Source organism: Colletotrichum siamense (assembly GCF_013390195.1).
Source record: "Colletotrichum siamense strain Cg363 chromosome Unknown KSG_Cg363_contig03, whole genome shotgun sequence".
In the NCBI taxonomy this organism is placed as follows: Eukaryota; Fungi; Ascomycota; class Sordariomycetes; order Glomerellales; family Glomerellaceae; genus Colletotrichum; species Colletotrichum siamense.
In genome coordinates, this window is record NW_023501016.1 from 3,181,866 (window position 1) to 3,198,735 (window position 16,870).

Below are 16,870 nucleotides of genomic sequence, written 5' to 3' on the forward strand. Positions count from 1 at the left end.
CTGAACGTTCTGCCCCTGGTCCTTTGCATCGTCGTCACCTGACTGCACTTTTCGGCCCCTCACAACCATGTTTACTTGACAAGATTTGTTGAAATGGCCTTCCAGACAAATGTTTTCAGGGACGGGGCTTGGGTGACCGAGACCGTCGACCTCAAGACCGTTCTTTCCAAAGGTTCGGCCGCGGCCGCATCGCCAGCTGCCCCTCCACCGCCTACTCCGCCAGACTGTGGTATTCTTACCAGGACTGTTATCGAAAGTCCCATTGCTCGCTGGGTGCTGCCTGCCCTCTTGCGATCGGCTCATCACAACGATGTTGCTTTTGTCGGCGTGAGTTTCGAATCCGAGTCCTAATCAGCTTACGCCCCACGTCAGCCTAATGTTCAACACTCGCTAATTGCTCTAGGATCGCTACGTGAGCATAAGCGAGTTGCGTAAAGATGGCCAGCTACAAGAAGTCCTTCGAAAGAAAGATTTTGGTTGCCGTATCCGCAATGCTTGTGTCATTGGGAACAAGTATGAACGTTTCCGGGCCACTGCCGATGATGCTGGTGTCGACCACATCAAGAGTGAAGATGAAGACGATGACACTCACATGGTGGATTCTTCCTCTGCCTCTGGTCCCATCGGCGCTCACGGTCTACTGCCACCGCACCTGCTGCTCCTCGTCCTCGAGACCGGCACCTTCGTCTTTCTCTTCATCAAAAGAGACATGCATAACAAACTCGAGTTTGTCGCCTCGCCCTTTCATAACCCTGCAAGGCGAATGGGCCATCACCTAGGCTTTCATGTGGCTGTGGATCCAAGATCCCGCTACATCGCTGTAGCTGATGTGCAGAACAAGTTCGTCGTTTACGAGCTTGAGTCAATGGAAGCCATGAGTGATCAGTACATGCGCAAAAACGCGATTGCCCCTGTCAGCGCCCATCACTCCCGCGCGGTTCAGGGCACGATCCTCAAGATGGAATTTCTTTATCCTCGACCAGAAGATCAAGGCCATGTCATTCTTCTTATCATTTTTGTCAAGGGCGACAAGTCAAAAATGGTCATATATGAGTGGGAACGCGGCGACGATTTGGCCCGGGTCTTTGCCGAAGAAAAACGTGGTTATCGCATACGTCCGGAACATCGCTTGCCTCTGTTAGTCATTCCGTTGACAGTAAGAAGTTCTTTCCTGGTCATCTCTGAGAATGCCTTTGGCATCTGCAAAGATCCTCTACAGGGCCCTCTCGATATTGAGAATCACTACCCGTTCGATCCAAAGGACCACCCCACGACACGTTTTCATCATGGGCTTGGCGTGCCGCTCTGGACGGCCTGGGATCGGCCTGTTCGAAGACGAGGCTACTACGACACAAACGATCATATCTATCTGGCCCGGGAAGACGGCGTCATTGTATTTTTCGAGTTCAACTCGGCAGACGTCCTTGGTGTTTCCATGAATGTGGGCGAATGTGACTGCAACATCTCCAGCGCCTTCACCACCATGTACGATGCTTACTCTGACTTCGCCATAGTTGCAGGGGATTCTGGTCCTGGCATGATATTTCAGGTATGCTGTCTCCATCGCTTATGTGAGAGTATGAAGCCTGACACACCAAAATAGCTCAAACCTCGACAGAGTATAGTCCAGCTTGGTCCTATTCCGAACTGGGCTTGTGCTGCCGACTTCACAACTTCAGATCCTCTCGTATCCTGGAATCCAGCAGCCGATCACCGGGGCAAGCCAGTAATTCCCTGGCGAAAACGCACAGCGGGTCATGTATCAGCTCCTGACAAAATCCTCTGCGTATCCGGTAACGATCCGCAAGGCAGCATCACTGAATTACGCTACGGACTGCCTGCAAACATAATCTCCTACTTTGATACACTCCCGATGAAAAGAGCTTGGGTTTTCTGGACTTCCGATGCAACTTGGCCACTGCAGATGCTCATTACTAGCCCAGGGACATCCGATGTCTTGGTGTTATCGGCCGACCTTTCACAAGTGGAGATGGCAGATCCGGCTATGACACGGCTAGATACAATGTCCCGCACGTTGGCGGCAGCCCAAGATTCTGACGGGAACATTATTCAAATTACTGAACAGTGTATTGCTATCAAGGGCCCTGATCAAGGCGACGAAAGGTGAGCTCCGAGTAAACTCGCACTGAGAAATATAAAGCACTGTCCGAAAGGCGTTAGTGACGAAAGTTGGTCTGACGAGTTCTAGTGCGAGCCACTCCTTTGGCGACTTCCCGGATATCGATGGCGTGGTTGAGCATGCAGTCGTCAGGGGTAATTGTGTCTGTATATCAGTTTTTGCACAGTCGCGCTTTCAGGTCCATGCCTTGCGTATCAAGGAGACAACGGTATCTCTGGCTCATACCTACTCTGTTGACGGAGAAGTTACATGCCTCTCGCTCTGCTGCATTGACGGGCGGGAATGTTTAGTCGCTGGCTTATGGCGACACAACAAACCCTGGCTCGCTATATACCCGGCCGAACGGTCTCAAGAGGAGCCACTCATCATTCCTTTGGATACTGGTACGTCGAATTTTTCACACGGGTAACGTTTTGACGCGTTAACCAACATTGTTACAGACGGAGTAGACGATACGGAGCAAGGAGATGCGATGGACATATCTTCAACTGTCGAACTGATCAATTCAATCGTCGTGGTCTCTGAAACCGATAAGAAGACAAACTTGGTCATGGGATCTCGAAGCGGCCATTTGATAACGGTAGAGCTGAAAGGCTCCACTCCTGACGATCGAGCAATCTACAGAGAGAGGCTTGGAACCGTTTCAGTTGAGGTTCTGCCTATCAACGCAAAGTCTGTTCCAGGGGCTGTCTTGGTCTGCTCCAACGATGCCTTGTTACTCTTGCGAGACTTTGAAGCTAAGAGACCTGGGTATTTCGCAACGCGACATCGCGCTTGGGTAACAGACCTCAAGAATCCGGCCATGCCATCTTTACCCGTTATCTCAGCTGCCAGTATACCGAGAGCTCATAGCATGGAGAATCGACTACCATTGGTACTTCTTTCTGGTGAGCGCATCTCGTTCACAGAATTGTACCTACAAGACGGACCAGTGCCCAGGCGTCTGCCACTACGGACAGGCACGCCCGGAAAGGTGCTCTACTCCAAGACGCTTCAGTGCCTCGTCGTTGCGATACAGGTGGGAGACCAACCGAACATCATGTTTGTGGATCTCGAAACGGGAGAAGACTTGTCGTATCCACTCGACAAGCACGGTAACCCAACGATATTTGTCAACGGACTAGGCGGTCACGGTGATAGGATTCTTGGGGTGTATGAGTGGCTGTTCACTCAAGCAGGCATGACGTTTCATTATCTAATTGTCACCACAAGAGGAGGGCGCCTTATACTTCTATCCCCCACCGCTGACGAAGATCGAGATTCGGAGGGGAAGAAGCGAAAGAGGATACGTTTCTCTACTCGGTACAAGTCAAAAGAGCAAGCCCCCATATCTTCCGTTGTAGGGGACGACGAAGGACTTGTGTACTGTGCTGGGAGCACTCTATATTCAGAGGTTCTCGACACGGGTGAGAAGAAGCTGGTACGACAGAAAAGCTACGAGCTAAACTCCCCCGCCATTTCATTGCGACTAGTAAATGGCAAGATCTGTGCTCTGACTTTGGGCGACTCGGTAGTGGTCATAGATCACAAGACGGACCACTATGGTGAGGAGATGGACCTCATTCACATGGACAAGACGACAAGAAAGTCAAATGATTTCTTTAATATTGGGGAGTGCGCAGACGGACCAGCAGCCTGGCCCATAACTCTACTTTGCGGTATGAACCGCGATTTTGCAGCAGTCTGGACTCCTTGGCAACAGAGAGGCAAAGAGTTGGAGGTCGTCGCGGAGGGTTCGTTGCCTGTGAGCGTCAGAAAGCTCGGGCGTGGGCACGTTCGTCCCGAGTGGCTGGCGACGCAACTGGCGACGCAGTCAGAGACGGATCATGGACCACGATACGGACATATACCCAGCACAGTGGATGGAGCTGAGTTACTCGGAATGTGCCTAGATGGGGCGTTGATGCATTTCAGCCTGTTGGACATGCACGCGTGGCGATTCCTGCGTTTCGTACAGAACCTTGCAGTAAGGAGCCATCTTTTATTTCCTTACAGTTATGAGGTTTCGGTGCTGGATGACGAGGATTACGATGCGGAGGTGAGGGAGGCACCTGCAACAATGAAGCACATAGACGGAGATCTGCTCCAAAGGTGTGTCGACAAGCGAGCGCTGGAGAAGCTCATATCCGAAGACAGCAACATCGACCTCTTGAGGGAGTATCTGGACTATTTGGACGATGGAAAGTGGACAGCGTCCTTTCAAGATGACAATGATGTATCGAAGTATTTCGGCTTGGCATACGTCGTGCTGGAATACCATTTGAGTCCGGTGCTATGAGTCACAGGGATGCAATGATCTTGCTCTTCTTCCAGCGAGCTGGATGGCTTGGTAGATAGTGCTAGGTTAAAAAGAAGGCCGCAACACGGCTTGCACGTACCCATGCCATAGATGTCAGAGCGAGGATTGTGCTTCTAAACATGATTGAACAAGGGACACAAGAAGCTGGTCCAATGCATTTTCTTGCTATCAACCCAAGATTTGGCTGTTGGAAAAGCTCGCGACGCGACGGACGTTCGTACGGTGTGAATGTGTGCTGCAGTGGTGGAGGAGCCGTTGGGAGGTTCCCTGCTACCTTACCTAGGTTGCGCGCGGGCGGGGAACCCTTGGCTGCCAGGCACCTCCACTCACTGCGTTTAGTGCCACTGCGCGGGCTTTGGATCCCCTGCTCCTTCCCACACTAGGTGCACACTTTCAAACACGACCTGTGCCCCGCAGTGAATGTGCTGATGTACGGATACTCTCTCTCTCTCTCTCTCCATCTGTCCTTGTCCTATTCACTTCCCAAAACTCGACGAAACATCCACGGCGGCCCTTCTACATTCGTTGGGATAAATAGCCATCAGGCGGATGTTGACTGAGTAGTATCAACATACCAGTGATTCGTGATTTATTGCCACTTGAACTGCTGCCGTACCGCCTTTTTGAGCTTGAGACGCCCGCCGAGAGGGGAAAAAAAAAAAAAAAAAAAAAAAGGAACTACCCCACACATCCTTGGGAATTTCGATTGATTCTCTGCCGTCACTCATTTTCTGGCTTCGCCCACAACTGGCAACCTTTTCTCCCCCTCCCCTCTGGGCACACCTTGCATCCAGGAACACACTTTTCAAACCCCAGTTCGCCCAATTGATACCCGCCAAAATGCCGCCCAAGAAGAAGGGTAACAAGGCCCGGGCCAACGACGACTGGGAGAACGAGCTCGGTGAGAGCATCGCCCCCGCCGATGGCGCTCCAGAGGCTGCTGTCGAAGCGCCAGCCGAAGATGAAGATACGGGCGGCGCGGGAGGTTTGATGGCCACCATGCGCAAGAACAGAGAGAAGAGGAAGAAGAGGGGTATTGAGGAGCCCGTCGAGCCCATCCCTGAGCCCGAAACTTCCCCCGATCTTGCCGAGAAGGCTCCCGAAGAAGCCAATATGGACGACGAGTTCGCTCTGCCCGAGAAGAAGGGCAAGGGTGGCAAGGGTGGCAAGGGCAAGCAGGCCGCCCCTGCACCCGCTCCCCCGGCCGGCGAAGACGATGATACTTCTGGTCGTGTGTTGACCAAAGCTGAGAAGGAAAAGCTGAAGAAGGAGAGGGAGAAGCAGCGTAAGAAGGAGCAGGTGAGTATCAACAAAACCTACTGGCTCTGCACATGATCGCGCTAAACTCGTCGCGCAGGCTGCGAAGAAGAAGGGCGGCGCTCCAGCGAAGGCTGCCGAACCCGCCAAGGAGGCGGCTCCGGAGAAGAAGGACACCACCGCCCCCGCCGCTGCTCCGGCCCCTGTCGAGGAGAAGGGTGGTAAGAAGAAGAAGATCCCTGCTCATCTGGCCATGATCCAGAAGCAGCAAGAGGAGCTGCGCCGCAAGCAAGAAGAAGAGACCCGTTTGGCTGAGGAAGAGAAGGCACGGATTGCCGAAGAGGAAGCCCGCCTCGAGGAAGAGTCCAAACGCAGGGAAGAGGCCAAGGCCCTCAAGAAGCAGAAGGAGAAGGAGAAGATCGAGCAGCTCAAGAAGGAGGGCAAGTTCTTGACCAAAGCCCAGAAGGAGGAGAAGGCCCGCAATGAGCGCAAGCTCCAACAAATGCTTGCTGCCGGTATCAAGGTCGGTCCCAGCGACGAGGGCGAGAAGAAGAAGAAGCCCGTCTACGAGAACAAGAAGAAGGGAGGTCGCAAGCAACAAAACCAGGTATGGTTTAAGAGTCTGATCTTCGGTTCCTAAGATCGGTTGGCTTGGTTCTGATGCTAATCATGCAATGTAGATCGACGAGGAGAAGGCTCTCGCCGAGGCCGCCGAACGCGCGAGGCAGCAGGCAGAGCAGCTGGCCAAGGAGGCGGAGGAGAAAGCGGCGAAAGAAAAGGCCGAGGCCGAGGCCGCCGAGGCCAAGAAGAAGGCTGCTGAAGAAAGCGAGTTGGAGGACGATTGGGAGGCCGCTGCTGCCGCCGAAGACGATGATGTCAAGGACAGCTGGGATGCTGACACCGAAGATGAGCAAGAGAAGAAGGAGGCGGCCAAGGCCAACGGAAAGGCCGGTGAGAAGTCTGCTCAGAATGAAGACGAGGACGATGATGAGGACGAGGAGTCCGAATCTGAGTCTGACTCTGAGGATGAGAGAGAGTCCGCCGCCCGTCAAGCCGAACTTCAGCGCAAGAAGGAGGCTGCTGAGCGTCGTGAGAAGGCCCACCAGGCTGCTCTGGCTGCCAGATCCAAGGACAACCTGCGCTCCCCTATTTGCTGTATTTTGGGTCACGTCGATACTGGAAAGACGAAGCTTCTCGACAAGATTCGTCAGACCAACGTCCAGGAGGGCGAAGCAGGCGGTATCACTCAGCAGATTGGTGCGACTTACTTCCCCGTCGAGGCCATCAAGCAGAAGACTGCCGTCGTCAACCCCAACGGCGAGTTCGAGTTCAAGGTCCCTGGTCTCCTCGTCATCGACACACCCGGTCACGAGTCTTTCTCCAACTTGCGATCGCGCGGTTCGTCTCTCTGTAACATTGCCATTCTCGTCGTCGACATCATGCACGGCCTCGAGCCCCAGACGCTGGAGTCCATGAGAATGCTGCGTGACAGGAAGACTCCCTTCGTCGTTGCGCTCAACAAGATCGATCGTCTCTACGGCTGGAAGAAGATCGATAACAACGGCTTCCAGGAGAGTTTGGCTCTCCAGCCCAAGAGCGTCCAGAACGAGTTCAAGAACCGTCTCGAGCAGACCAAGCTCGCCTTTGCCGAGCAGGGTTTCAACGCCGAGCTGTTCTACGAAAACAAGTCCATGGCCAAGAACGTCTCCCTCATCCCCACTTCTGCACACACCGGTGAGGGTATCCCCGACATGCTCAAGCTGATTGTGCATCTCACTCAGGAGCGTATGGTCGGATCTCTCATGTACCTCTCCGAGGTTCAGGCCACTGTTCTCGAGGTCAAGGCCATCGAGGGTTTCGGCATGACCATCGACGTCATCCTGTCCAACGGTATCCTTCGCGAAGGTGACCGGATAGTCTTGTGTGGTGTAGAAGGAGCCATCGTCACAAACATTCGTGCGCTGCTGACGCCGGCACCACTGCGTGAGCTCCGTCTCAAGTCTGCGTACGTGCACAACAAGGAGGTCAAGGCTGCCTTGGGTGTCAAGATCAGCGCTCCTGGTCTTGAAGGCGCCATTGCTGGTTCTCGTATGATGGTTGTTGGCCCTGACGACGATGAGGACGACCTCATCGACGAGGTGGAGTCTGATCTCGCCACTCTGTTTAGCAGAGTCGAGAAGACGGGCCGCGGTGTCAGTGTCCAGGCCTCTACCCTTGGTTCTCTCGAGGCCTTGCTCGACTTCCTCAAGGATTGCAAGATCCCCGTCGCCAACGTTGGCATCGGTCCGGTTTTCAAGCGTGATGTCATGCAAGCTGGCATCATGTTGGAGAAGGCCGCAGACTACGCCGTAATGCTCTGCTTCGATGTCAAGGTCGACAAGGAGGCGCAGTCTTACGCCGACGAGGTCGGAGTCAAGATCTTCACTGCAGACATTATTTACCATCTCTTTGACGCCTTCACGAAGCACATGGCGGATCTTTTGGAGAAGAAGAAGGAGGAGTCCAAGATGTTGGCCGTCTTCCCTTGCGTCCTCAACACCGTTGCCGTCTTCAACAAGACGAATCCTATTGTCGTCGGTGTTGACGTCGCGGAGGGTCAGTTGAAGGTCAACACCCCTATTGCAGCCGTCAAGACGAATGCGGTAACGGGTGTCAAGGAAGTCGTCAGCTTGGGCAGAGTGTAAGTTCTTATCTCCCCTTTCCAAGTACAGAGAGATGCTAATTTCTACTCAGTACTTCCATCGAACGTGACCACAAGCAGATTCCCGTCTGCAAGAAGGGCCAGCCTTCCGTGGCTGTCAAGATCGAGATGGGTGGCTCTCAGCCCACGTACGGCCGCCAGCTTGAAGAGGCCGACACTCTGTACTCTCTCATCTCCCGTGCCTCCATCGACACGCTCAAGGAGTTCTATCGCAAGGAGGTTACCAACGACGAGTGGCAACTCATCATCAAGCTCAAGCCTCTCTTCGACATCCATTAAATGCACACACCCCAAAGCAATTGCGTCTTTCATTTTTTTTGGGTTCACAAACATGTCATGAGGGTTGTGTAATGGCTGGCCAAGAGAAGTATGAACATGAAGGGATGAAAAGGTTGGCGGGAAAACATATGGACGGCATGGACATGGATGGATGGACACGTAGGTGGAGAGAATTGCGAGAAGAAAAGAGTTTATTTACTTTTGTGTACGAGACATCTTCCCCCTCCCCCAAAAAGAAGCCCCCCTCCAAAAGCATTCTTGCGGCAATTCTGGTCGTCATTAAAGAAGAAGAGAGAAGAATTTCAATGAAGCACTTGACCATGTGTGCGTGCCGCTTCGTAGCGAGCATGCTGACACGCAACTAGGGGAGCCGCACTCAACCTCCTCACCACTATCGCTCGGGAGGCCTGGTTTGTAGACATGATTGAAATTCCAGAATATCATCAAATTGTCATGTCATTGCTCTCATTCCATGATAACCGTCGAAGCTGCTCTAGCCTAATAACCCTATGCCAACCCGAAAGAAACCATAACTTGGGTCTATTCTATCTTCTTCGTTGCTTCTTTTTCTCCGTCACCACTACTTCTCTTGTTCAGAAGTCAGCCAAGTTCACGGGATTCTATTTCGTGCCCTCGCCAGCCTCCTCGACCTCGGGCTTAGCGTCTGTCATCTCCTCATCCTTGGGAGCATCCGCAGACTTCTCGGCCTCAGCAGCCTTGCGAGCCTCCTCCTCAGCGGCTCGCTTGGCGGCTTTCTCAGCCTCTACTCTCTCTTGGACAATTCGTCGCTCCTCCTCTACCTTCTCGAAGTGGCGCTGGACAATGGGTCCGGCCATGGCACGGATCTCGTCAAGCTTGGCGACGTAAACAGCCTTGGTGGTGTCCTCGCCCTCGTCGTAGAGCCAGTCCTGAGTATCATGATTAGTTGAAGCATACTTCTCGGTAAATAACAATATGCACTCACCTCGCTCGCCTCAAGCTTTTCGCGGATCTTGGCCTTCTCCTCGTCACTGGCGAACTCGGCGTACTGGTCGTCGAGCTTGTTGCGGAGATCGTAGATGTATGCCTCCAGCTCGTTCTTCTTCTCCTCCGTGTCGGCGACGAGCTTGTCCTCCATAACCATGGCCGCCTCCTTCTCCAGGAGCGAGGTTCTCGCGGACTCGGAGAGCGATGCTGTGCCGCTGACAATAGGAAGATCACCCTTGCGGACCTGCTTCTTGACCTTGCGGGTCTTCTTGGGTCCATCGTCCTTGTTGTCAGTCTCCATGGCCTGCGAGGGAAAATAAGTTAATTTCGGCTCATCGGCATCTCCAGAAACACGTGCAGGGGAAAAACCAGCCTCGGGGTCGGCATTGTGACGTCGCCGCTTCAGGGGCGACTCCTGGTAGCCTCCCGATTCGGAAGACACTGTTTTCGAATGAAGCGTGGTAACACTCACATCGGGGTCCTTCTTCTCGCCATCCTCCTCCTTGATCTCCTCCTCAACCTCCTGATCCTCGACGTAGTAGCCACTCTCAACGTTCAGGACACCGTGAATGTTAACACGAGCCTTGAGCTTGCAGATCATGAAGTCGTCCTTGCCATCGGCCTTGACGCCCTTGACAGAGAAACGACCGATCCAGGGGTTAATCTTGCCGGGCAGCTCTGCAGGGTTGGCGTAGCGAGCCTCCAGGTCGAAAGGCTGCTTGCGGTAGAAAGTAAGAATCTTGGTGGACGGCAGAACGTTGCCGCGGTTGAAGACGGTCAGGCTGGTGTCCTCATCAGGAATATCGGGGGCCTTCTCCCAACCAAACTCGATGGGGTAGCTCATGATGTCCTGGACAGTGAAGTCACGGACTCTGAACACAGGCGACAGGATAGCACAGCTGAAGGCTGCACCACGAGCGACAGCCTCATCCTGGTTCAGAGTGTAAGACAGAGGCTTGCCAAAGAAGTCTTGAATTCTCTCCTTCAGGGCGGGGACACGGCTACCGCCACCGATGACCTCGACAACGTCAATGTCGTCCTTGGTGAGCTTGGCATCGGCAAGAGCCTGCTCGAGAGGAACGGCAACACGGGTCAGGAGAGGCTCGACCAAAGCCTCGAACTCCTGGCGGGTGATCATAGCCGAGACATCGATGTCGTTCATGATAGACTCGATGTTGACGGGGGCCTGCTGGTTGGCAGACAGAATCTTCTTGCACTTCTCGGCAGCGGCAATGGTTCGGGCCATGGCGCGACCGTTAGAGTGGATGTCGATCTTGTACTTGCCCTTGAACTCCTTGCCAAGGTGGTCGACGAGGGCCTTGTCGAAGTCACGGCCACCAAAGTGGCGATCGAAAGCAGTACCCTTGACAGCCAGCTCGCCCTTCTTGAACTCGACGATCGAGCAAGTGTAGTTGCTGTGGCCGATGTCAACAAAGGCAACGCGGCGGGGCTTCTCCTCAGGGGCGGGAAGGTCGAGCTTGGTGATGCCCCAGCCGAGGGCGGCGGCAGTCGTGTCGTTCATGAGGCGGAGGAGCTTGAGGCCGGCAATCTCGGCAGCGTCGATGAGAGCGCGGCGCTGGATGTCGGTAAACCAGGCGGGAACGCTCATGACCAAGTCGGAGACGGGGAGCTTGAGCTCAGCCTGAGTGGTCTGCTTGATCTTGCTCAGGTACATGGCAATAAGCTGAGTGTTGGTAAACTTTTCCTTCTTGCCCAGGTAGGAGATCTCAGCGCCAACTTGGCCGTTGACGTCGACAAGGGGGGCAGTAATGTATTGCTGCTCGATCTGGGTATCAGGGTCGTTGAAGGTGCGGCCAGCCAAGCGCTTGAGGCAGCTGACGGTGTTCTTGAGGTTAGAGATTTCTTGCGTCTTGGCAGACTCGCCGAGGTATCGCGACTTGGGTCCGAAGCCGACGACCGACCTACAGAATGGTATCAGTTGAACTGGTTCGAGCATTTGCAGGAGTTTGGAGGTAGAAAAGTACATACGGCGTGGCACGGTTGGAAACCTCATTGGTAATCTGTTGAGGGCAAATGTCAGTTATCGTTCTGTCGCAAGTCCATCATTTTTTCCCTCCTCGAGGAGGGGGAGGGGCAGGTAATGTTGGGTACGCACCACATCGACACCGCGATTCCTGGCGACGGCAATGACCGTCTTAAGGGTTCCGAAATCGACACCTGTAGGAGACAATGCGCATCAGCAACCGATCCGGCATTTGGGATATGGACAGGCGACAAAAGGGGGATCGGTGCGCTCAACTTACCAACGACACTCATGATGGGCGGCGGTGTTCAAGTGCTACTCGGTTGTGTAAACAAGGGTTGTCCAGCGGACTTTTTTGGTTGGTGAAATGTGGCGGGGTTGCTCACAAACAGCGCTGCTGGGAAGGCAGATATGGTGATGGGAGGTTGAAGTGCGTGGATGGCGATTATCCGACTTGCTGAAAGGGTATGCGCAAGCGGTCGAGTCGAAGGGTCGTCTCGTTGATGTTGGGAGAAAACAGAACACAGGTAAATGCAAGGTTTAAAGAGTTTGTCGATATGCAAGAGAGCCTGAAGGTGGGATGTGTGTGGGAGCGGGCGTGGAAAAAAAAGTTGCAGAGGCTACGTCCCTCCAACAAGCGGCTAGTCAGACCGGGGCCGGTGAGGTAAGAAGAAGGGGGGGAGTTCAGATGTATGTGTGTGTGGATGTACTCCTGGTCGAAGCTGTGGTGGGGAGGTACTTGGTCAACGCTAAGTACCTAAGGTAGACAGTGTAGGCCCGGGATGGTAGGTGCGCTGTACGGTTCGAAGACAGTGGTCCTGGCAGTGAGTCGTACACAGCAAGAAGCGCTTCTTCTCAGTGGATGTTGCGTGCTGGGAGTTTCAAAGGCATGGATTGGGCGGGACGGGAACGTGTGCTGCCCCGCCAGAATTTTCAACAGGTGTCGGTCCGCTAAATATTGGTAGGCGCGGAATGGGAAAGAAGATTCTCCCTCGTTCTTTGCTGTTCCTCTCACCAAAGGAAAGGTGCCCAGGTCCAGGCCTGCGGTGTCCGTCACCCCTCCAGCCCTGCCCCTCCACCCCTCCACCCCTCACTTGGCCATCTCCAACTGGCTCCAGCCTCTGGAGCCTGCTACGTAAGTAAGGCGAAGCAAGCAGCATTCAAGGCAAGCATTGTGGGTTGCGCCAATGGCGGAAAGGATATGCCTTATGGTCCCCGTGAAGGACACCACATGATACCAGTGTCCTCCATCCCTCTGAATCCAACGACATGACCGAGTCCTCCAGGCTTCAAGTTCGCTTCTGGCCCTCTTTCGCATGCCAGCCCCTCGCGCGGGGCCACGCCCGCCCAGGGTACAGATACAGCCAGGGATCCTTCATCTGTCAAATCCAGATTGAGTTCCGGCGCAATAGCTCCGACCCAACTACACAGGCACGAAGCTACCAGAAACAACGCCGAACTTGAGGCTGTGGCATCAATGGTAGACCGGCAGATGTGCTCCGTTAACAGCGTGAGCCATCGCAAGGCCCGGAGCGTCTGTCGCGGTGAGAAGGCCATCCGCGTCGGGCAGCTCATCTGTGATGCTGCTCAGTACCCAAGGTAGGCACTGATCAGTGATGCAAGTGCAACCCACCCGTTTTATCTAATCTAATCTTGGCGATATCCACCCGATGTGTAATGCAATCCCTCAAAGACACGACTGTTGCCATGTACATCCCCCTAGACTTCCCCCAACTTTACCTAAGATGCTACCTGCCGTCCAATCCAACCTAGAGAATCATCAGTCCCTCTCGGAGCATCATCCGGAATACTGCTGATAACGCGAACCTGCCCGCCTGGCCAGGAACAGGACCGACACAGCAGCTTGGCTTACCATGGTTCTTCCTCCTTTGGCCTACCACTGGCTGTGCCATCACCTCTCATTACCCAATATCATCACAATCCAAGATTTCAATCGCTTCGAAGCCACATTGCATTAGGTAAATCTTGCTAATAGGTCGGATATTGTTATCATCTGCCGACTGCCGCGCAAACTCAACACAAACAAACTCTTCGCTTTCAGGCTTTTACATGGCCGATGTGTGGGCACAACGATTTGAGTATACAAAAGGAATGATGTTGATGGTGCCCACACCTCTTCACCCGTCAACTCTTCTCTGAAACCCCGTATCAACGCCAGTAATATGCATATGAATCCATTCTTCTCACCATACCCCACACTTCAGTCTCCGTTTTCAGCTGCTTCACCTGCCATTTCCCTTGGGGGAGTGGTCTCGGCTGGGCCCACCGCCGTTGCTGGAGCTCTCTCCCTCAGACTGAACGTCTTCCAACGGGCTTGTGCGAACGAGACTGGCACGTGCCAGAGGGCTCCGGCCGCTTCGTGCCGAGTGTGACGCGGCAAGGCCTTGACGACCTTCGCCAGACTTGGGCCGATTATCAACGTTTGCCAGCCTCACGTTGTCTGTGTAAGGGCCCCCTTCCAATGGGTCAGCGTCATGGTATCCGGCTCGCTTCATCTCCGACTCGGAGTACTCGTACACCTGACCCGAAGCCTGTTGTCCGCCGAATCGCTTAGAATTCGCCAAGAACTGGTTGAACTGGCTCTGCTGTGCCATTTCATACTTCTTGCGGTCTTCGTCGCCCATGATACTCTCCACACGTCGAGGAACATAGACCGAGTTGCCAGCGGTCTGCGACGACACCATACTGTCGAACGAGTCGCGCGACTGCAAGGCCCATGCCGGCCCGAACCCGCTTGGCCCGGACCGGTTGACGGTGACCGGCGAGTCTTCTGCATTGACATACCATCCGCTGGCCGTCTTCTCTCTGGCTGCGAAACGTCCCTCGAGGTTTGAAGGTGGCTGCACCACGCTGTGCTTTCGGCCCATTGGTCCCATGTTCCCCTTGCCACCTGCAATGCTTTCCTTGCGAGCCTGTGTGGCAGGGATGAAGCTCTCCGGCACAATGTTGAGTTCGTCTCCATTTTCCTTGGCTTGTTCAATGGCTTCCTGAGGTGTGGTATCAACATCGGCAGTGGCGGCGTCGGCTCTCGGTCCTCCCCAGGTTCTCTGACCGGCGGTGAAAATGCCGTAAACCATGTAAAACCAGTTGAAGAAGGGGTTCAGGATGAACATGATGGGGTACAGCCAGATCTTGAATCTCCTCAGCTTGGCACCAAAGTACAACATCATCAGCCAGTTCAAACCCAAGGAGATGGCGATAAATCCGACCGGCAAGTTCTCGACCTTCTTGGATGTCGTGATGATGGCAAGGACCATGATGAAGAACAAGAGGGCCGTAGTGCGGATGGTGTTTTGCATGAAGCGGACAAGAACCAGAAGGGGATAACGTCTCCAAAGACGCCAGTCAGTAAGCATGCAAACCTCGTTGGTGATGAAACCCAAGAACCAACGCCGACGCTGCTTGATAAGAGACCTATAAGTCTGGACAGCCTCAGTTTTGCAGAAGGCCGAAGTGCACATTTGGATCTGATACCGCTTCTTGGCTCCAATCATGAACAAATGAGTGAGCCAACGGTCTTCACCCAAATGGCACTTTGCAAAGTCGAAGAGATCCTCGCATTGCTCCGCCTTATCAGCAAAGTAGTACTTGGCCATGCGACGAAATGCCGAGAAACGAAGCATTGTCAAAGCTCCAGGAAGACAGGTGACGGCACCACATCCTGACTCGACAGTACGCTCGAAGAGTTGGCCGTGAATATACTCCATGTCTTGAAGTAGGGTGATCAAGCTGTGCTTCTTAGTCGTAGACGTGATAACACCAGTCATGGCCAACATGTCTCGGTGGTTGCCGGGGCTCAGTTCCATGTCGAAAACGAAGTTCTGCAGGCAAGTGGGGTCGAGAATGCAATCAGAGTCGATAAAGAGAATGAAGAGGTTGTCGTTTCTCTTGAGGTAAGTCTCGTAGACCTTGTCGATGAGCTTGAACGTAGCCTTCTGGCAGTGGCGCTTTCCTCCGTGGGGGAAACGGGAAACCGTAATGCGGGCGGACTTGTAGGTAACGTCGATACTCTTGGGATACGTCTCGAGGGTTAACGGCACTCCTAGCTTTTCGAGGGTGTTCAAGTACAATTCATCCTCCTGGTCGCCGTCAAATGACAGGAAGACGTGAATACATGACGGCGGGTAGTCGCAGTCGACAACAGAGTTGATGGCGACGACAAGGACATCGGGGTCTTCTTTGTAAACGGGCATGACGATCACAACCTTTGGTGCGGAGACTTCGTCGAGAACCTGCTTGATTCTCTTGGTGCGACCCAGCTGATTTGTGACCAGTTGGTAAACGCAGAAGAGCCACGGAATGGTCAAGAGACCGGCGAAGCTCCAGAAGGCGAACCATTGAAGGCCCTTGACCATGGCGTCAGGCCACACTGCAACGACCACACTAGGTAGCGGCAGAGTGACGATCATGATGGGGAGGAAAATGGCTCTGCAATAGGGTCAGTGGGGTCCGAGGATATGGTTCGCACGCCGAGTACTTACCTGAAGCATGTAAACAGGATGCCAACGACGACTGCCAGTACCCTAATAGTCCAATGTTCGGCCTTGAGGAAGACCTTCCACAGGCAGTAACAAAATGCAGCAATCCACAAGAACCATTCCAAGATGGCAGCCAGCATCACCACGCCGACAATCGCCGTATAAACGATCTGAACATCGCGTTAGTCAAGACTGGCCAAAGAGTCTTTGTCAAATGGTCGTTGCTTACGTCTTTGGGCGCCCATGAGTATTCCACATCGCCCGCCATCTTGTATGATCGATATCTGTTGTTCTCTGAGCTACAGATGATGAGCTGAAGAGCTATGCAGGCTCGTTTGCCAAACCCGGGAGGGCGAAGTGCCTGACGGAAGGTTGCCCCTTAGCCGTCCCAAGAAAATTCAAGTCGCGGTGTAAGAGACGGGATCGTGCAGGTTCGACGTGGTGTGTTCGGATAGTTGCAGTTCGCTTGTTTGGGTTGTGCTATCTTTATTACTGGTTCCCGAGAGTTTGTGGAACAGGAAAAGTCGTGCTGGAGGAAGGTATCGTAGCTCGGAGGGTGGCGACCCGGCGTAGGACTTTTCGAACCAGTGCACCACTGCTCATGCGGCTGATTTCCGTACTTGCTAATGGGATAGATGCTCCCGAGAGACGGGTTTTGTCCTCCCAAAGGCGAATGTTTGTGGGCGCCGTTGCCTTTTTGATGCGTGTGAGTCTGGGGTACCTTCTCAGATACCGGATGAGGCAT

The 16,870-nt window shown here is 53.8% G+C and overlaps 4 protein-coding genes across 4 annotated transcripts; 2 read left to right on the forward strand and 2 right to left on the reverse strand.

The window, feature by feature from the left end:
* Positions 1–93: 93 nt before the first annotated feature.
* On the forward strand, positions 94–4,418 carry CGCS363_v004849 (uncharacterized protein; the record flags this gene model as incomplete). The annotated part of the gene is made up of 5 exons (XM_036636698.1): positions 94–327; positions 404–1,549; positions 1,604–2,124; positions 2,210–2,523; positions 2,581–4,418. The coding sequence occupies 5 exons, from the start codon at positions 94–96 to the stop codon at positions 4,416–4,418; spliced, it is 4,053 nt and encodes a 1,350-aa protein (XP_036498542.1).
* An 861-nt stretch (positions 4,419–5,279) lies between these two features.
* Positions 5,280–8,676, forward strand: CGCS363_v004850 (Eukaryotic translation initiation factor 5B; the record flags this gene model as incomplete). Its single annotated transcript, XM_036636699.1, has 4 exons — positions 5,280–5,738; positions 5,797–6,303; positions 6,377–8,376; positions 8,430–8,676. 4 exons carry the CDS (start codon positions 5,280–5,282, stop codon positions 8,674–8,676), a joined length of 3,213 nt encoding a protein of 1,070 aa, XP_036497555.1.
* A 620-nt stretch (positions 8,677–9,296) lies between these two features.
* Positions 9,297–11,919, reverse strand: hsp88 (Heat shock protein hsp88; the record flags this gene model as incomplete). Its single annotated transcript, XM_036636700.1, has 5 exons — positions 9,297–9,584; positions 9,641–11,564; positions 11,632–11,663; positions 11,759–11,820; positions 11,907–11,919. The coding sequence occupies 5 exons, from the start codon at positions 11,917–11,919 to the stop codon at positions 9,297–9,299; spliced, it is 2,319 nt and encodes a 772-aa protein (XP_036497554.1).
* Positions 11,920–13,869: 1,950 nt separating this feature from the next.
* On the reverse strand, positions 13,870–16,393 carry chsD (Chitin synthase D; the record flags this gene model as incomplete). Its single annotated transcript, XM_036636701.1, has 3 exons — positions 13,870–16,075; positions 16,129–16,295; positions 16,355–16,393. 3 exons carry the CDS (start codon positions 16,391–16,393, stop codon positions 13,870–13,872), a joined length of 2,412 nt encoding a protein of 803 aa, XP_036497557.1.
* Between the last annotated feature and the right edge of the window lie 477 nt (positions 16,394–16,870).